At 52.5% G+C, this 17,480-nt stretch overlaps 1 protein-coding gene across 4 annotated transcripts; it reads right to left on the minus strand.

Annotated features, from left to right (window-relative positions):
* Positions 1-1,445: 1,445 nt before the first annotated feature.
* TMEM222 (transmembrane protein 222) lies at positions 1,446-13,508 on the minus strand. Of its 4 annotated transcripts, none has more exons than XM_033422471.2 (7): positions 13,288-13,506; positions 6,976-7,060; positions 5,648-5,679; positions 4,055-4,151; positions 3,839-3,969; positions 2,780-2,892; positions 1,446-2,538 (listed from the first exon to the last, which is right to left on the minus strand). In XM_033422471.2, exons 1-7 carry the CDS (start codon positions 13,482-13,484, stop codon positions 2,522-2,524), a joined length of 672 nt encoding a protein of 223 aa, XP_033278362.1. In that variant the 5' UTR covers positions 13,485-13,506; the 3' UTR covers positions 1,446-2,521. The 4 variants fall into 4 exon arrangements, with proteins under 4 accessions (XP_033278362.1, XP_049568087.1, XP_004266665.1 ...); XM_049712130.1 differs by lacking the exon at positions 13,288-13,506 and adding an exon at positions 13,052-13,280; XM_004266617.3 differs by lacking the exon at positions 2,780-2,892 and having other exon boundaries at positions 13,288-13,508.
* Between the last annotated feature and the right edge of the window lie 3,972 nt (positions 13,509-17,480).

The following is a 17,480-nucleotide window of genomic DNA, read 5'->3' on the forward strand; positions in this document are numbered from 1 at the left end:
GGCCTGGTTAAAATTCTGACTCTGCCACATGGCCTGTGGCCTTGGATCAGTGACAATCATCTCTGTAAGCCTTACTCTCTCCATTTATGAAGCAGGGACAACGGCAGCCACCTCCTGGGACTGTCGTAAGGAGATTCCTTTCTCTTGCCTCCAGCGCCCACTCTCCCTTCTTGTCGGTCACAGCCCCACCCCACTTTCCCTCGTGTGCTCCAGTGGGGCCACCTTGCAGGGTGGTTCCGAATGGGGGCTCTGGAGGCTGGCTGCTGGGTTTCGACATGGCTCCACTCTTCCTACCCCTGTGACCTCGAGCAGGCCACGTCACCTCTCTGTGCATTTTTTCATCTTAAAATGGGGATGAGAGCACCTACCTCATGGGCCTGTGGTGAGGATAAATGATGTACTTTACCAGCACGTGGTGAGCACTCAGTAACTTGGTGATTCTTATGGCAGCTGTTATGTCCCATCACCACACGGCTGCTTTAAAGTTCTGCTGGGTGAAAACAAGCCTTAAAGCTTTTCTGGCCATTTGGCTGTGGTGTCCTCCATACCAGAGTTTAACCCCAACCCTTAGGTGGACCCATAGGCAGAACAGATTTTTGAAAATGGAATTGCTCTGAAGAGAGGAGGGGCCACCTCTGTCATGCCCTGGAGAAGCCCCAGGCGTCTGGGATGAGCTGACGGACACTTGATCCAGGGCCCTGAGGGCCGCAGCTAGAGCTGTCCCCAAGGCCATCCTCAGGGTGAACACAAAGGGCTCTCAGGATTCAGAGACCAAATCCTTTGCTAGTTCAACTAAAGTGACACCTGGCATAGGGCAAGGTTAGGAAAGACTTCACCAAGGCAGTGGCTTTTAAGCTGGGCCTTGAGAAGGAAGGGCATGACTTCAACAGGTGGGAAGCAAAGGACCAGAAGTGGGTGGGTGTTGGAGAGCAGGTGCTGCCCTATCTCGGTAGAGAGTGGGATGCATGGAGAGTGAGAGTGCGGGGTCCCGAGGGCCATGGAGTAGAGGCACCACGGAGCAGGGCAGCGACCGGATCACTGGGGGTGAGCACGGGGAGCTTGGCAACGTGATCAGTGGATACGGTGGGGGCCGGGTCCAGGGCCCTGGTCTGTCAGCACTGACTCCCAATCCTACTGCCAAGTTCTTCCCAACAGGGAATATGGGAGGGGTTTCAATGTTCGCCTGCCTCAAGGAGAAAGCTTTGGGATGGTGGACGAGGCGTGGAGAACTCGCAGCGCTCCCGCTCAGAGCAGTATACACCCGAGGGATGCTGGCTCCTGCAAGCTCCAGGCCCTGGACGAGGACCCAACCATGTCCCTGGCAACCAGACCCCTTGCCGGGGGCAGAGGAACCCAAGTTCACCACGAAGATAGGAGCTGAAGGGAGCGCATATCTCAGTGAAACCAGGGACCACCGAAGGGAGAAATCAAGGACAAGCACGGTCTGGAGTTAAAACTCTTTATTGTCCTGCCCAGGAGCCCCGCACAAAGGAATCCGTGGAGCAGGGGTGAGGGGGGCAGCACAGGCCTGTCCCACAACTTGAAGTGAAGGGGGAGCCGTGGGAGGCGGGAGGAGACAGCTCCCTTTCAGCTCCCTGATGGCGCTGGGTGCTCCGACGGCCCCCCGACATCTCGGACCCAAGGGGTGCCGTCACCAGTGCGAGGCCCGTACCTGGGGCCAAGGACAAGCTTTGTTACATTGCTCTGATCTGCAGGGGTCACTCTGGATACGTCAGTGTCACTCATCTCTCCAGCCTGGTTGGGGGAGCCCAGGCCCCAAACTGCAGGGGGGAGATGGACCCAAGTACTTGGAGGCCCTGGGAGAGCGGGAAGAGGGGGCTGCACGGGCTGGCGGCCGCCAGGAGCGGGGCACAAACTACCCCTAGTGCAGCTTCTGGCAGACATCTGAAGGGGGCCCGTCAGCCCTACTGGACCATTCTAGAGGCCCGTGGAGAAGGCCCCAGGGTGGCTGAGTTTATGCAGACTTCTTAGTGTACCTCCACCCTGGGACCAGAGTCCTGGCAGGAGAATGGGCTTCAAATCCAGCTCTGCTCCCTGTGCTGCCTTGTCTGGTGGGTCCAAATATCCTTCCCTCCCCCACCAGGCACTGGGCTGAGGCAGAGGGAGCCCAGCAGGCAGTGGCAGACACAGCTCTAGAGGGAAGCTAAGGCTTTTCCAACAGATGAACAAAGGGTGCCTCAAGGGTGGGAGTCACAAGCCTGGGAAGGAGGGGGCAGGGAGCTTCTGAGCGACCAGTGAGACACAAAATGCAAACACCTCCACCCCATGCTCGTCCTCAGCCCTTATTCTACCCCACTGAGCCCAGACCCCTGGGCCAAAACCAGCAGGCCCATCCCTGCCTTCCGGGGCGAGGAGGAAGAATCTGGAACGAAAGGTGATGGCGGCGGCCTCCTCAGGAGCCTGGTGGGCCCAGGGCCATGGGGCAGCCATCACCGCAGGTTAAAGACCAGGCTGATGCTCAGGATGACGCCCAGCAGGAGGACAAAGGGCAGCCAGGTCTTCACGAAGGCGCCGATGCTGATGGAGAGAGAGGCGAGCATGGGAGGGAAGGGGCCGTGAGGGGGCGTGTGGTCCAGCACACTGTCCTCCCACAAACCCAGACGGGGCCGCTCCCCGCAAGGAAGCTCCTGGAACTACCCCCCTCACCCCCAAACTCAGTCAACTAAGGGACTGGGTTAGGCCTGGTGCCCGCTGTGGAGGAGCACCAGCTACGGTCCTGGGCAGGGGCTGTTCCAGGCTCCTGGTGGAGATGTGACACCTCGCTGGGTGGGTACAGGAGACACGTCCACCCTCTGGGCCTTCCTGACTCCATCCACGATCACCCCTGTGTCTGGGGAGAGGTCGCCAGCGAGAGGACCAGAAGTCTTCAGTCTGGGTGGGGAAGCCAGGAGCGCCCTCTGCTCAGTGCAGTGGGCGGGGAGGGGCCGGTGAGAGTTAGCGCGGGGCTACGGCTCAGCCCGCTTCAACCCCGACTCTGCCTCAGTCTCTGTGTGACCACAGACAAGGTCTTCCCAGGAGACCTCTAAAAGCCTTTGGACCAAAAAAGACCCTGAAAATCTCCTTTTCAGAGGCTCTTAATGCTGAGCACAGCTGGAAGAAAGCCTGGAGAGGCAGCTGGGCTAGCCCAGGTGTGTGCTGGCTCCCCGGTGGGAGGGTCACTCCACCTCTGAGCTCCCTTTATCTGTGAATTGGGACCAAGGCCTTTGACCTCATAAGTCATGAGGCGGGGACTTTAAAGGTCCTCCCAGGCCACCACTGGGGCCCACCCGCCCAGAACCCTGCCTCTGACGAGGGATGCTGGGAGGGGACCCTATGGGGTCACCAATCCTCTTCTGAGGGTCCACCTGTTCACTGGACCTGAGCACAGGGCTCTGTACACACGCAGCATCCCTGAGGAGCCAGAATCATTATCTCCATTTTCCCAGGGACAGTTGCAGCTCAGAGAGGCCAAGGCAGCTACCCAAGATCTCACAGTGAGCAAGGGGCAGAGCTGGGCTTCAGACAGCACCGCCCTCTCCACCAGGAGCTCAGCTACAAGGGGCAGAGCTGGGCTTCAGACAGCACCGCCCTCTCCACCAGGAGCTCAGCTACAAGGGGCAGAGCTGGGCTTCAGACAGCACCGCCCTCTCCACCAGGAGCTCAGCTACAAGGGGCAGAGCTGGGCTTCAGACAGCACCGCCCTCTCCACCAGGAGCTCAGCTCGTTGTTTTCCTGCTTTGTCCCTGTTGGCTGAAGGACCCCAGAAATGGCCCCCTTGGGATCCGTGGGAGAGTGGCCCCGGGGAGGGTGCCGGCGGCCAGGGGGACAGGCAGCGCACCTGACGTACTTCCCATACAGCAGGCAGAAGAAGCAGAGAGTCACCATGTTCCAGTTGGTGCTGTTGTTGTAGCGCATCAGGTTCAGGGCCAAGGCCACATGTGAGTGGCAGTTGTCACAGCAGAGACTGTGCTGGAGATGCAGGATGGGCTGGGTCAGGATGGGCTGCGGGGAAACCTCCCCCCCTCGTTCCCGCCCTCAGGAGTAGCCCACCTACCATGCGGTGCTTGTACTCCTCAGAAGCGTCGTGCACAGCCGTGTCCCACGCATTGGGCCCGCTGGCATATACCTGAGCAGGGTCCAGCTTCCAGTACCTGAGGGGGGAGAAGGGGTTCTGGGCACTGGCTCAGCTCCACGAATGTCCCCTGACGCCTGCTCTGTGCAGGGCCCTGAGCCGGGTGCTGAGGCTACAGGGGTGAGCCAGGTCCAGGGAAAGGGCCACACAGCAGACAACTGGAACAGTGTGACATGCCCACCGCCATGTGGATCCTGGGGAGGATATGAACTCACTCAGTAGGGACGTGCTGGGCTTCCTGGGGGTGACACATGAGTCCAGTGTGAAGGAGGAAGGATTAGCCAGGCGCAGAATGGGGAGTGAATATTCTAGGGAGAGGGAACAGTTTGAACAGAGAAAGGCACAGAACTGTGCAGTGTGTACCAGAAATTAAGAAACTGGGCACTGCTGGGGGATTCAGAGGGAAGAACGGGGTGAGGGATGTTGGAAGGTGAGGCTGGAGATGCAGGGGGGCCATGTTCTGGAGGACTTGAAGGTCATCCTGAGGAGTTCATCCATCAGAAAGCATTCTCTCCATCTCCCCACATGGGAGACTAGGGTGAATGGGAGAATAGCTGGTGGAGCTAAAGTCTGTGAACCTCAAGCCGGGTGACACCCCAAAGGGTCTGGGCCAGGGGGCACTGGGAGGTCAGAGCGCCCTCTGGCTGCTATGTGGGGAATGGCTCGACAGAGGAGCCTACAGACTGGACCAGTGAGAAACCACCGTGGCCGGGACTTCAGCTGCTCAGGGATTCCTGCCTGGAAACGGGTGTCCTTATAACTCTCGCCGAGGAGCAGTCTGGCAGCAGATGCCCAGACCAGAGGCCCCTGGCTCACATCTCCACCTGCCTGAGGGAGTCAGCAGGGTTTGGAGAGCCCAGCTCCAGGCTGCCTATGCTGTGTGGGACACCAACACCTCCTTGGGCTCCACCCTCCTGGATGCTGCCTTGGGCAACAGAGCATCTGATGCTGTTCTGAGCAGACTGAAGACTGAGGCACTGTCACCACAACTGAGGTGGGCCCCCAAGACAGAAAAAACGAAGTCCCTAAACCCCATGCAAACCAGCAATAGCTCCAGGAGAGACTAAACTGCCTTTATTCTCTCCAACCAGAACTTTCCAGCAGAGTTCCAAACCATGCCTCCCTCACACCTTAAATGGTGTGTTTGTTCCTCGAGGGGCAGGAGAAAGAGTCCAGGTTTTGCAGTGAGACAGACCTGCATGTGAGTCCCAGCTCTGCCACTTCCTGTGTGATCTTGACCAAGTCCCTTCCTTATCTTCACCTTTCCGAAGGAGCTGACAACACGACCTTGCAGGGCTGAGGCCAGGCCTAGATGGCCTGTGGATAAAGGACCCAGCTAGGGACTGGAGCAGGAGATGTGTGGTACAAGGTCAGATGCTCTGGTAGACCCTGGCTGCCCCCCTTCACCCCATCCTCAGGCTGCTGGCTCCTGCTGTGCCCCAGAAGGCCTGGCCTGCTGCTCCAGGTAGGAGGAACCTGGCTCTAGGGCCAATCACACGGATGTTCATCACTTACTTGGCAGGCTTCCCGAAGGCCATGTTGTCTTCCTGTTGAGGGACAAGAGCAGAGGTCAGTGGGGAGCCCGCATCCAGCCCAGCAGACAGACCTGGGTTGGTGGTGGAAGTGTCGTGACTTAGAAGGAGGTAAGGTGGGTGGGCAGAAGTGGAGCCCGGGCCCTGCTCTGGGGTTGGCGGGATATCTGAAGGGCCAGCAGCAGCTCTTCTGTGTGAAGAAGGCAGTGTGGCAGGAGTGCACAGAGCACTGCACCCGGAGACCAAAGACTTGGGGTACAGCCATGACTGCCTCTCTCTGTGGCTGCCAAGTAATTCTCTCACCCTCTCTGGGCCTTGTTTTCTCCAGGTTCTCTGGTCAATCTCTGGTCTTTGTCCACAGGGGAGTGGTCTCCTTCGTGGTGTGAATGAGGACAACCTCTGACCTCCTGACCCGACAGTGGTGGCCCACACAGAATCTGGCAGTGTGACTGCAGTCAAAGCAGGATGTGGGGGGGGTTGGGGTGAGTGGGGTAGACACAGCGGTTGGGCCTCAAGAGGCCTGCTACGAGGGGGATGTTTTAGCCAAGTCCTAGACCTGCCACACAAGATGTGGGGTACAGGAGTTACAAAGGGACAGATTCTGGGTTCAGAATCTGCTGACAGAGCTGGTCAAAGATGAATTATCATACATGTATATGGCAGTGAAAGTAATGGGTATGAAAGACCTTTGTGGTGTTAAGATGATCATGACAAATATGAACATAAGCAGGCTGGTGCCACCACACCCATTCACCCCAGCCTGACGGAGAGGAAGCTGCAACTCGAAACAGGCAGGACGCTGCCTGCTCACCTGGAGCAAGCCTACTGCCCTATCTCGGGCACATCCCCAGGGAACAGACCTGAGAACACAGCTGGTTCATTCTAGAAGGTCCGCCCCCTCTTCTCCATGGCCACACCCAGGGAACCATGTCAGCCTCCCCTGTGCCCCCCCCTTGTGACTCCCACCTTCTGAAGGTCCAGACACTTGGTTCCTGCACCAAGGAACCAGGATGGTCTGACTCTCCACTCTTGCCTCTAACCCTACCCATGTCTTGGTACCCCCGGGGTGGGCAAAGGGCTGGGTCAGTTACTTAAGAATCCTGGCCACACTGCCCTCCTGGCCTGTCCTGGAGGCAAGAGAAAGGGGAAAGGGGTCAAACACTGGTGAGAAGCAGAGGGCCGGACCAGGACTGCATGGCATCTGCATTCTCCTGCATACTGGGGAGACAGGAAGGCTGCCTGTGGGCAAGACAGGCTAGCTTTCCACTTGAGCCCTGGAACCCTCCAGAGGGGGGCAGAATGGGGACTCACCGACACAAAGTAGGGGCCCGCAAAGTCCCGAATGACTCCTGTGGATGTGCAGATGCCCATGTGGCCAATGATGGGGAAAAACCACCTGTGAAAAAAAGGACAGGGAAAGGGCAGAGCTTGTGGGTGTCTTTCAGCTGGTCAGACAGACGCTGGGAACACTCCATCCAGAGTGACAGCGTATGAATATAACGTTGTGTGGTAAGTGTCCATTAGGGTGGCGGCAGCAGGAGGGGAAGTACAGAAGTGGGGCAAGTGAAAGTGAACAGCAGAGCCGGGAATCGGTGCAGCCCACAGAACAGCTAAACTCAAAGGACGGCAACACTGAGTGTGGTGAGGAGGCGGAGCAACTGGAACTCTCTTCTCACTGCTGCTGGGAGAGTTTCCACAGCTTTCGAAAACTGGTACCACACCCTCTACCTCAGCAATTCCACTTCAGAGTATACACCCAACAGAAACAAATGCTTGTGTCCACCAAAGCCGTGGACAAGAATGTTCACAGCACCTTTATTAAAAAATAGCTGGAAACAACAGTTGTCAAAATTCACTGAACCGCACACTTAAAATGTATGTACTTTATTGTATGTGAATTATATCTCAATAAAGTTGATTAAAAAAACCTAGAAATAATCCAAATGTCCAACAATAGTAAAACGGGTAAGTAAATTGGGGTATAGTCATACAGTGAAATAGTAGGTAACAATGAAAAATAATAAACTGCTACGCACATGGATTCTCACATATACAAGGCAAAGTAAAAGAAAACTTACACAAAAGTGCATGCATATTATTCTGTTTATGTGAAGTTCAAGAAAAGGCAAAACTAATCTATTGTGCTGGAGGGCAGAAGAGGGGTTATTTCTGTGGCAGAACTGACTGGCGCAAGGGAGCCCAATGGATACTGGAAACATCCTCTCTCTTGACCTGGGTGAATGAGTGCACACACATGCAAAATTCATTGAGCCGTATACTTAAGATTTTTACACTTTATGGTACATGTTATACCTCAATTAAAAAGTTTTTTAGGGCTTCCCCGGTGGTGCGGTGGTTGAGAGTCCGCCTGCCGATGCAGGGAACACGGGTTCGTGCCCCGGTCCGGGAAGATCCCACATGCCGCGGAGTGGCTGGGCCCGTGAGCCATGGCCACTGAGCCTGCGCGTCAGGAGCCCGTGCTCCGCAACGGGAGAGGCCACAACAGTAAGAGGCCCGCGTACCGCAAAAAAAAAAGGCTTAAAAAGTTTTTAAAAAAGTGTTGGGGGGCACTTAAACCAGCGTGTGTGTGAAACAATGAAGAAACAATGTGTGCAAGGGTAGAGATCAGGACAAAAGCATGATGCATTCCAGGAACTGAATGTTTGATTTGTTTTTAATTCTAATTTTTATTTTTATTGGCTGTGTTCAGTCATTGTTGCTGCACGCGGGCTTTCTCTAGTTGTGGCGAGCGGGGACTACCTTTTCGTTGTGGTGCGCGGGCTTCTCATCGTGGTGGCTTCTCTTGTTGAGGAGCATTGGCTCTAGGCACACGGGCTTCAGTAGTTGCGGCACGCAGGCTCAGTAGTTGTGGCTCGCGGGCCTTGGAGTGCAGGCTCAGTAGTTGTGGCGCACAGGCTTCAGTTGCTCCGCGGCATGTGGGATCTTCCTGGACCAGGGATAGAACCCGTGTCCCCTGCACTGGCAGGTGGATTCTTAACCACTGCGCCAACAGGGAAGTCGAAAGTTTGAATTTTTAAAAGCCGTGGGCATTTATTTAGAAAAACCCAATCTCAGTTGGACCCTGATATGCAAAACGCATAGGAACTCCAGATCTGTCTGTAGTCTGAGAACCATGGCTCTACAGGAACTAGATGCTGGAGAGACTGATCCAGTTTAAGAAGGACTCACAAGGAAAAAAAGAAAAAAGGACTCCCAGGGCCAGCAGCCACGTGCTGATTTGAAGGCTGCCTGCTGGGAGGTGGAGGCAAAAGCCACAGAGATATAGCCCAAAGAAACAATTACATGGGGCTGGGGCAGAGTCAGCAAAGACTTCACACAGGAGGTAACTTTTAACCTTGACCTGTGAAAGCACAGGATGTTGACAGGCAGAAAGCATAACTCCAAGGCAGCAAAGTGCTGCGTGTGCCTGGAGAATGGGAGGGAGACAGGAGTTCAGAGGCTGTTCTGGAATACTGGCAAGAGAAGATGGTGATCCTGACCAGAGTACTGGTCAGGTGAGAAGCAGATGGCTTGAGAAGATCTTTAAAAGGAAGACTGGGCAGTTTTATGACGATAGGATAGAGCTCTTCCAGGTCTGCAGCTTGAGCACCCGGAAGGATGGTGGGGCCAGAGTGGTCTTTGTTTTTGGCTGTGCCGCATGGCTTGCGGGATCTGTTCCTGGAGTCCGAGTCCCAACCTTACTGGATGGCCAGGGAATTCCCCAGAGTGGTCTTTTAAGAACATGATCCAGATTCTGTCATTCTCTTGCTTTAACATCCATTACGGGCTTCCTATTACACTTATACGCCAAACTCCTTCCAACAGTCTGGCCCTGCTTATTCCTTGAAGTCACCTCACTCTTCTCTCCAGCTACACTGCCCAATTCTGGTTCGTCAGACACACCAAATCCTCCCACCTCAATGGTTTTTTTTACATTTGCCTTCGTCCCAGACACCCTTCTAGAGCTTCACATAGCTGGCTGCTTCTCAGCACTTAGGCCTCAGCTCAACGGTCAACTCTGGAGGTTTCCCTTGACAGTGCCTTCTACAGTAGCCACACACGACCCCAGGCACCCCAGATCCCATGACTCTGCTTTAATTTCGTCATAGTATCTACTGTTATCTGCAATCATCTTGTTTACTTATATGGTTACTGTCTTTCCCCTCTAGTATGTAAACTCTGAGAGAGCAGGGATTTTCTCTTATTGATTAGAGTAGCCCGCAGGGCAGTGCCTGGCACATAGCTGCAGCTAAGCAGTCACTGACTAAATGATGCATGAATGAATATCATGCATTTAAGAGTGGAGTCAGGCTCTGAGGTCAGACCTGGGTTGAGTCTTGACTGTTTTGGGCAGGCACTCACTCCCATCTGTCAGTGAGAGGTGAACAATGATGATGATGACCTCAATGGGGGGCGATTGTGAGGATCAAACAGGATATGCCTGCAAAATGCTTATGACACTTCCCTGCACTTGGTAGTTGCCCAAGGTTGTTATCATGAGGTGTACAATAAATACCTGCTATCTGATTGGCTGGACTGGCTGGCGTACAATAAGTTGCTTTAGACTCATAGTGGCCACAGGATGGACACTCAGAACTATGGGAAAGTAGCTCCTCTGGCTTCTCAGGCCCTAATCTCAAGACCCATCTCCACCTCCCACCCTCAATTCCTTTCATCTGGTTGGGGAGACGGTCTGGGTTTGACCAATACTCCACATACCACGGCTTCCCCGTAAGTAGAATAAAGGCTGGAGACAACAGAAGTCTGCGCCTGGGGAAGCCCCAGAGAAGAAACTCTCAAAGTATTTGTCAGTCTGGAAGCTCCATGAAGGCAAGCTCCAAAGCTGCTTTGTGGACTACTGTCTACTCAGACCTAGTACATAATAGGTCTTCAAGAACTATTTATTGAATGAATGAGTTATTGACTCTGGAGCTCTACCTGGTATAGGTAGACTATTTCAGTGGAAAAAGCCCTATGCTGGCTTCTAAGCCTTTATTTCCTCATCTATAAAATGAGGATGACAGTACCTATTTTCATTACATTGATAAAAGGACTGAATGAGACAGTGAATATAAAATGTTTAGAACACAGCCCAGAACAGAGTAAGTATCCAATCTTTGCTGTTTTTAGTAGTAGCAATAGCTGTTATCTGGCTTTTCATGCAGAATTATCAACACTTCTGAGGGGACAGACAGATCTCTGGATTCAGTTTCCCCCTCTCTGATCCACCCCCACCACCTCCAAAATCAATGACAGTTCCTTGTGCCACATCTATTCCTAGCTCTGCATTCTAGGTCAGCAATCACCACAATGTACTACAATGGTGAGTTCACCTGTCTCTCTCCTGCTGGAAGGCGAGTCCTTTGATGGGAACATGAGCCTTCTGATGGGGCAGTAGGCCTTATTCATCTTATGAACACCTGTAAATAGATCTGAATAGAAATGGGGTGTGTGCTGCTTCTGGCCCAGATGACTAGGGATCGTGGTGCCTCCACTCAATGTTGCTACCAGCTCTCCAAAGAGCAGAGGACTCCACAAACGTGTTTTTGAGAACAGGGAAAAACCAAAGAGATCTTGGGATAACAAGACAGGTTTTATCAAAACCAATACATTCCCTCCCAGTTATTCTCACGTTAACATTTTACTTTCTTCATAGCACGATTCACTATCAGTTCTTTTATTAGTTTACTTGTTTACTGTCTATCTCCTTCCACCATGATTTAAACTCTGTGAGAACAAGGATCATACCTGCTTTACTCACCACTGTATATTCTTATCACCTAGAACTACTCTAGGCACATAGGAGTCACTTAGCAGGTGTGTTAAAAAGAATACTGAGGGACTTCCCTGGTGGCGCAGTGGTTAAGAATCCGCCTGCCAATGCAGGGGACACGGGTTTGAGCCCTGGTCTGGGAAGATCCCACATGCTGTGGAGCAACTAAGCCCGTGTGCCACAACTACGGTGCCTGCGCTCTAGAGCCCGCGAGCCACAACTACTGAAGCCTGTGCACCTAGAGCCCGTGCTCCGCAACAAGAGAAGCCACTGCAGTGAGAAGCCCGCACGCCACAACGAAGACCCAACACAGCTAAAAATAAATAAATAAATTTATTTTTTTAAAAAAAGAATACTGAATTAATCAATGAAAACGCTTTCTTAAAATTTTTATTTTGAAAGGACTCAGACTTGGGTGTTCTTTTTTTAAATTATACATTTATTTACTTACTTATTTATTTATTTTTGGCCGCGTCGGGTCTTCGTTGCTGTGCACGGGCTTTCTTTAGTTGCGGTGAGTGGGGGCTACTCTTTGTTTGCAGTGACGTCTCTTTGTTGCAGAGTCTGGGCTCAAGGCATGTGAGCTTAGTAGCTAGGTTCCCGGCTTTAGAGCACAGGTTCAGTAGTTGTGGCACACGGGCTTAGTTGCTCCGCGGCATGTGGGATCTTCCCGGACCAGGGATCGAACCCGTGTCCCCTGCATCGGCAGGCAGATTCTTAACCACTGCGCCACCAGGGAAGTCCAAGACTTGGGTGTTCTTAAACAAATGCATAAGCATTTGAAAACAGAACAACTGAAGTATTTTAACATAATACAAGAATTAAGCTCATTTTAGGATCAGCAACATATAAGAACAAAAATGATCCCTTCTCCACACCACTTGGCTGTTTTTGATACAGGGAACAAATCTATTCGTCAGGTGAGAGGGGACAGGATGTAATCGAACGAGAGCAAGTTATGGAGTCAGAAAACGGAGTTTGGGATGCTTTCGTTTACTGTCATGTGAACATGATCAAGACATTTAATGGTACAAATTCATCATCCGAGAATATAATTCCTGCCTTAGAAAGTGGTTGTGGAATTCAGAGGAAATGGGTGTGAAAGAGCTTGGCCAACTGTCCAGCACTGTGAGGAGTGGTTATTATCAGCTGTCAAGGCTGAAGCACGAGGGCAAACCAGCTCCCTACTCCCCCCTCCTCGTCCCCAAGCTCCTTGCTAAAAGGCGCCAGCAGTTTTGGAGCACCTGCTTTCTCTTCTGACAAAGGCTGATGCCATAGAAAGAACCCTGGTCTGGAAGGCAGACAGCCTGGGACCTAAATGCGCTTTGCAACTGAGATGGTGTGTGATCTTCAGCCTCATCTGTGAGACAAAGGACTGGACTCCCAGATCTGGGGGCCCTTCCAATGACGACATCCCAGGAGTTGGTGTGGTCCCAATCAAACTCCCACTCTTGCCTCCAGACCCAGCTGGATGTCTTGCGTATAGGAAGTGACCAGCAATCATTTGTTTAACGAATGAATAAGCCAGTGAGTGAATGAAGATGTCTCTCTCACACCCAGTTAGGGGCCCCTTTTCTGTACGCCCACAGGTCCTTAGCTTCCCAGCCTCAGTACCTTTCCGCGGTCAACAACGGTCTTTCTCTCAGATCAGACCAGGTGTAATGAGGGAGGGGAGCTTGGCCCATTCACCAGCAGAGCTCGCACCGCGCGGGTGGCGGGGTACTGGTGAACCGCGGACCCGTGGGAAGGGTTTGCTGTGTGTCGGGGCCGGAGGCTGGCCCCGGGCCGCCGGAGGACGCCACGCGGGCCCGGCTCTCCCAGTCCCCGGGCGGACGCCGGAGAAGACTCACGTGAGCACCGGTATGGGAGTCCACACCACGCAGTAAGGGAAGCGGCTCCGCTCCACGTCCATGACGCCGCTGCCAGCACAGCTAAACTGCTTCTTGTCCGTCTCGGCCGCCGTCGGCGCCTCCACTTCCGCCATCCCGGGCGGGGGTGGCAGCGGCGGCGGCAACAGGAGTGGCGAACTCCCTTCCGCTTCCGCCATGCTGCGCGCGCCCCGCTCCGGCCTGCCCCTGATGCAGCGCCGGTCGCTCGGTGGCGTCACTTCCGGAAGGTGGGGTCCGCCAGGCTTGGCCTTCCCGCCGGGAATAGGAGCCGCGTCCTTCTTGGCCCGGCCCACCTCCTTCTGCGCCCGCCAGCCACGGGGGTTCGCGCTAGCACTGAACCGCAGCGAAAGGGATGCCCTCAGGCAGCGCGCAGTCTAGCGCGGGAGACTGACCTAGAACTCTGTAATTCAGTACGCTGAGGGCTCCTAAGAGGTGTGGTACAGTCTCCATATATTGAGCGCGACTTAGGTGCCACGCACTTGACGTACATTGTTTTAATCCCCATAAACTGCTTAGACGTGCGAATTTAGGTATTTCCCTCAAGTTACAAGTGAGAAACTGAGGCTTAAGAGGTGAGGTAAGTGGCCACGACTCAAACCCAAGTCTCTATCCCTTTTTCATTCTGTGGTCTCTTGCGAGGTAGTGGTAGCATAAAGGAAGGATAGACTAAAACAATGTGTGGCGTGTGTGCAGAAATAGGGGAAACTTGCCTGAAGATATTTGAGCTGAGCCTTGATGTTTGCCAGGTGGCTCGGGGATGGGGCTGGAGGGATGCGTGCAGCCGTGCAAAGAAAGAAAGGCCTTGCAGAGCAGTGTGCAGGAGTGTGAATATCACCTTGGCTGGAGTAAATCACAAACCTTAGATGTGATCCGATCCCTTCATTGTACAAATGGGAAAACTGAGGCTCAGGGAAGTTAAAGTAATTGTCTGAGATCACACACTATAAAGAAGCCAGGCTCAAATCTTGGATTCTTTGGGCTTTTTTACGGATGCCAAGATAGCCAAAGAAAATGGAATCTACTGGTGTGGGAAGGGAAAATGGGGGGACAAAGAAGGAAGGCAGCAGCTAAAAATCATGCTAGTGGGAGGTATGGATAAATCCGCTGAGGAAGGTGGGAGATATGCCTTTTGGGGAAGGTTTTTCTTCCATTGAATTACCCTCCCTCAACACTGATCTATAGAAAGCCTGCTCTCCTGTTTTTAGAACCTAATATTTTAATGCATTTTGGAGGGGTATGTCTATCTCTGTTATGGAACTCTAAGTTCCTTAATTTCAGTAGCTAGCACTGTTCCTAGTGCAGAGCAGATGCCCACTAGATGTTTACTGATTTACAGAACGACTGGGTGTTTTATAAAGGCCTCACAGATATCACAGCTGAAAATGATTCTAACCCACTCAAAATTCTTTGAGTATGTTTATGCCTCTCCTGTGACCCATGTGTGTGATCCTTGATGGGCAACAACCAGCATCTGGCACATGTATGGAATAGATTAAGTGTGCAGTGCCTGTTTGTTGAATGAATAAATCACATCTTGATTCAATCACTATAGCTGTCCCATCTCTTCTGGAGGGTCTCCGAGGAAGGTCTATACCTTAGACATTCCTCTGCCATCACTGTCAACCCATAATTCTAGCAAAGGGCTGGTGGGTGCCCTTTAAACATTTATTGTTTGTAGGGATGAATACACAACCAAAGTCAGTCTTTCCTAGGGCCTGCCACAAATTTGGTTGTACTAACACAAGTACCACATTTAATCTGACAACCTTCAGTGTTTTCCCATTGTACTTTGGATAAAACACAAATATACCATGCTTACAAGGCCCTGCATCATGCCCTTTTTTTTTATTAACTTGTTCACTGTCCTACAGCCTCTTTTCAGTTCCTCTCATGTGCCGTGTTCTTGTATACCCCATGGACGTGGCACACACTGTTCCCTTCTGCCTGAAATGCCCTTTCTCCCTCCAAAACTGGGTAACGTTCATTCATCCTTCAAGTAGCAGATTAAATGTCACTTTCTCAGAGAGCTCTTCCTTGGCTTCCCTATCTAAATTGGAAAGCTCCTGTGAATCTCCCCTGGAATACCTTCTTTTCCTTTGTAGCACATTTGTGGCTGTGTATTGTTGGACTCCCCTACTAGGCTGGAAACTCCTTGAGGGCAGACACTGTATTTGTCTTGTTCACTTTTGTAAACCCAATGCCTAGTAGTGTCTAGCACAGAGCATTTGCTTAATATTTGCTAAACTGAATGAATGGCAAATAGTTATAAGCTTGGTATGTATCATATGCTAGCTATAGACAGTCTGAGAGCAGGAACCTAGCTTGTCAGCTGCTACCTTGCAGTGCCCCAAGATTTTTAAGGGACCTATGGATGTTGGTAGGCACAGTGCTCAGTAGGGTCTGACCAGAGAGCCCTAGCTCCTTGGCCTAGGCAGCTGCAGAAGCAGGGGCATGAGGAGGGCCAGGTACCTGGAGGGAGAAACCAGCTCTTTCTCTGACTCCTCTGGAGCCTCTCTCCCAGGCTTGTTCCCCTTCGCAGCCCGTTCACAGGACCCCCTCCCACATGTACACGTCACCTAGGTTCTCTTACCCAATGTTAAAGCTTCCCTGGCCTGTGCCCTTGCCTCCTGTGCTGCTGCCACCCCTATCACCCACAGACAGATGGGAAATCTCCATCAAAGACTAACAGTCCCTTCCAGGCTCAGAGGATCACAGCAGGGTCCTGGAAGAAGCTCCTCTAACAGAGCTCAGGAAACGATTGATAGAGCTCATAGCCACCCCTCCCCCAACACACACCCCGACCTAAAATAGGAATGACCATCTGGATCCACTTATAGGACTGGCTGGGGGAGGGAAGGATGGCAGAGCTGGAAGCAGTCAAGCTGGGAAAGCTTCAAGGGTAAGATGCTGCTTGTTTGAAGGGTGAACTCAGGGCACGTCCTCTCTTGGTATGAGTCAGGACACCCCCTCAATTGGCCCCATGTAAAAGTCCCCAGGGCTCACACACTTCCTTCCACAGGCCATCTCACTCCTCATCCTGGCATTCAAGGCCCCCATGGTCTGGCCCCAACCCCCAACCTTCTTTTCCATCCTCATCTCTCTCTCTGTCTCCCTTGGGACTTGCTTGGATTTAACCTCACTGCCCTGTTTGCCCTTCAGAGAAAGAGCCCTGCCCTTCATACCTCATGTCTTTGCTCACACTGTTCCTTCAGTAGAGTTCCTTCCCCTACTCTCACCCTTCCCCTTCTCTCTACACCACTTTCAGGGTTTCCAGCAAATCCTCCCTCTTTGCTCCCAGAGCACGGAGCCTGTTTCTGCCTATTGCATATTCATGTGTACTTGCATTAGCATTAGCTGTTTACATGTCTGTCTTCCCCAGGAGACAGCAAACTCCTTGAGAAGGGGACTGACTGGATCCATTGGACCTTGTAGTCAGAATGGCACCCGGTAGATAGGAAGTCCTCAGGGAATGGGACCAGAGCTATTTGATGACCATAGATTGGTCGCCTTAATGGCTCTGGTGAAGAATCACCTCAATCAGTAATCCAGGGAAGCAGGGCTGAGCCTGGGGCGATCACAGCGCAGGTTGGAGGAGCTGCTGGGTGTGATGCAGTGTGCATGTGTGTGTGTCCTCTCTTCTGCAGGCTTTCTGCTTCTGCTCCATTGGATTCCCCCCATTAAGCTCTAAACTGTCTTCCTGGATGGCTCCAAACCTTTCTGTGGTGGGGAGGGGACCACTGGGGCTGATACAATGCAAGAAACCATTTGAGAACAGACCCTCTGACCCTTTAGACATCAGAGTTTTACAAAACGACTTTCTTCTCCATTCCATTTTATAGATGGGCAAACTTACCCAACAAATTAGAAAGCACAGCTAGGACCAGAATCTAAGTGTTCTGCACCCAGGTGGGCAGTAAAGCATGGTGGTTAAGCATATGAACTCCAGCCGGCAAGCCCAGTATTGACCCTTAGCTTTGTCAGTGGTTGTCAGACCTTAGGAAAGTAACTGAACCTGTCAGGGCATCAATTTCCTCATCCTTAAAATGGGAAACGAAGATTGCAAAGTTCTTGTAAAGTTTATTTGATAGGCTATAGCTGAACAGCTTCTGGCCCAACATGAACACTCAGTGTTGGCTGTTACAGCAATTCAAACC

The sequence above is a fragment of the Orcinus orca genome, chromosome 1 (genome assembly GCF_937001465.1).
Source record: "Orcinus orca chromosome 1, mOrcOrc1.1, whole genome shotgun sequence".
NCBI lineage: Eukaryota > Metazoa > Chordata > Mammalia > Artiodactyla > Delphinidae > Orcinus > Orcinus orca.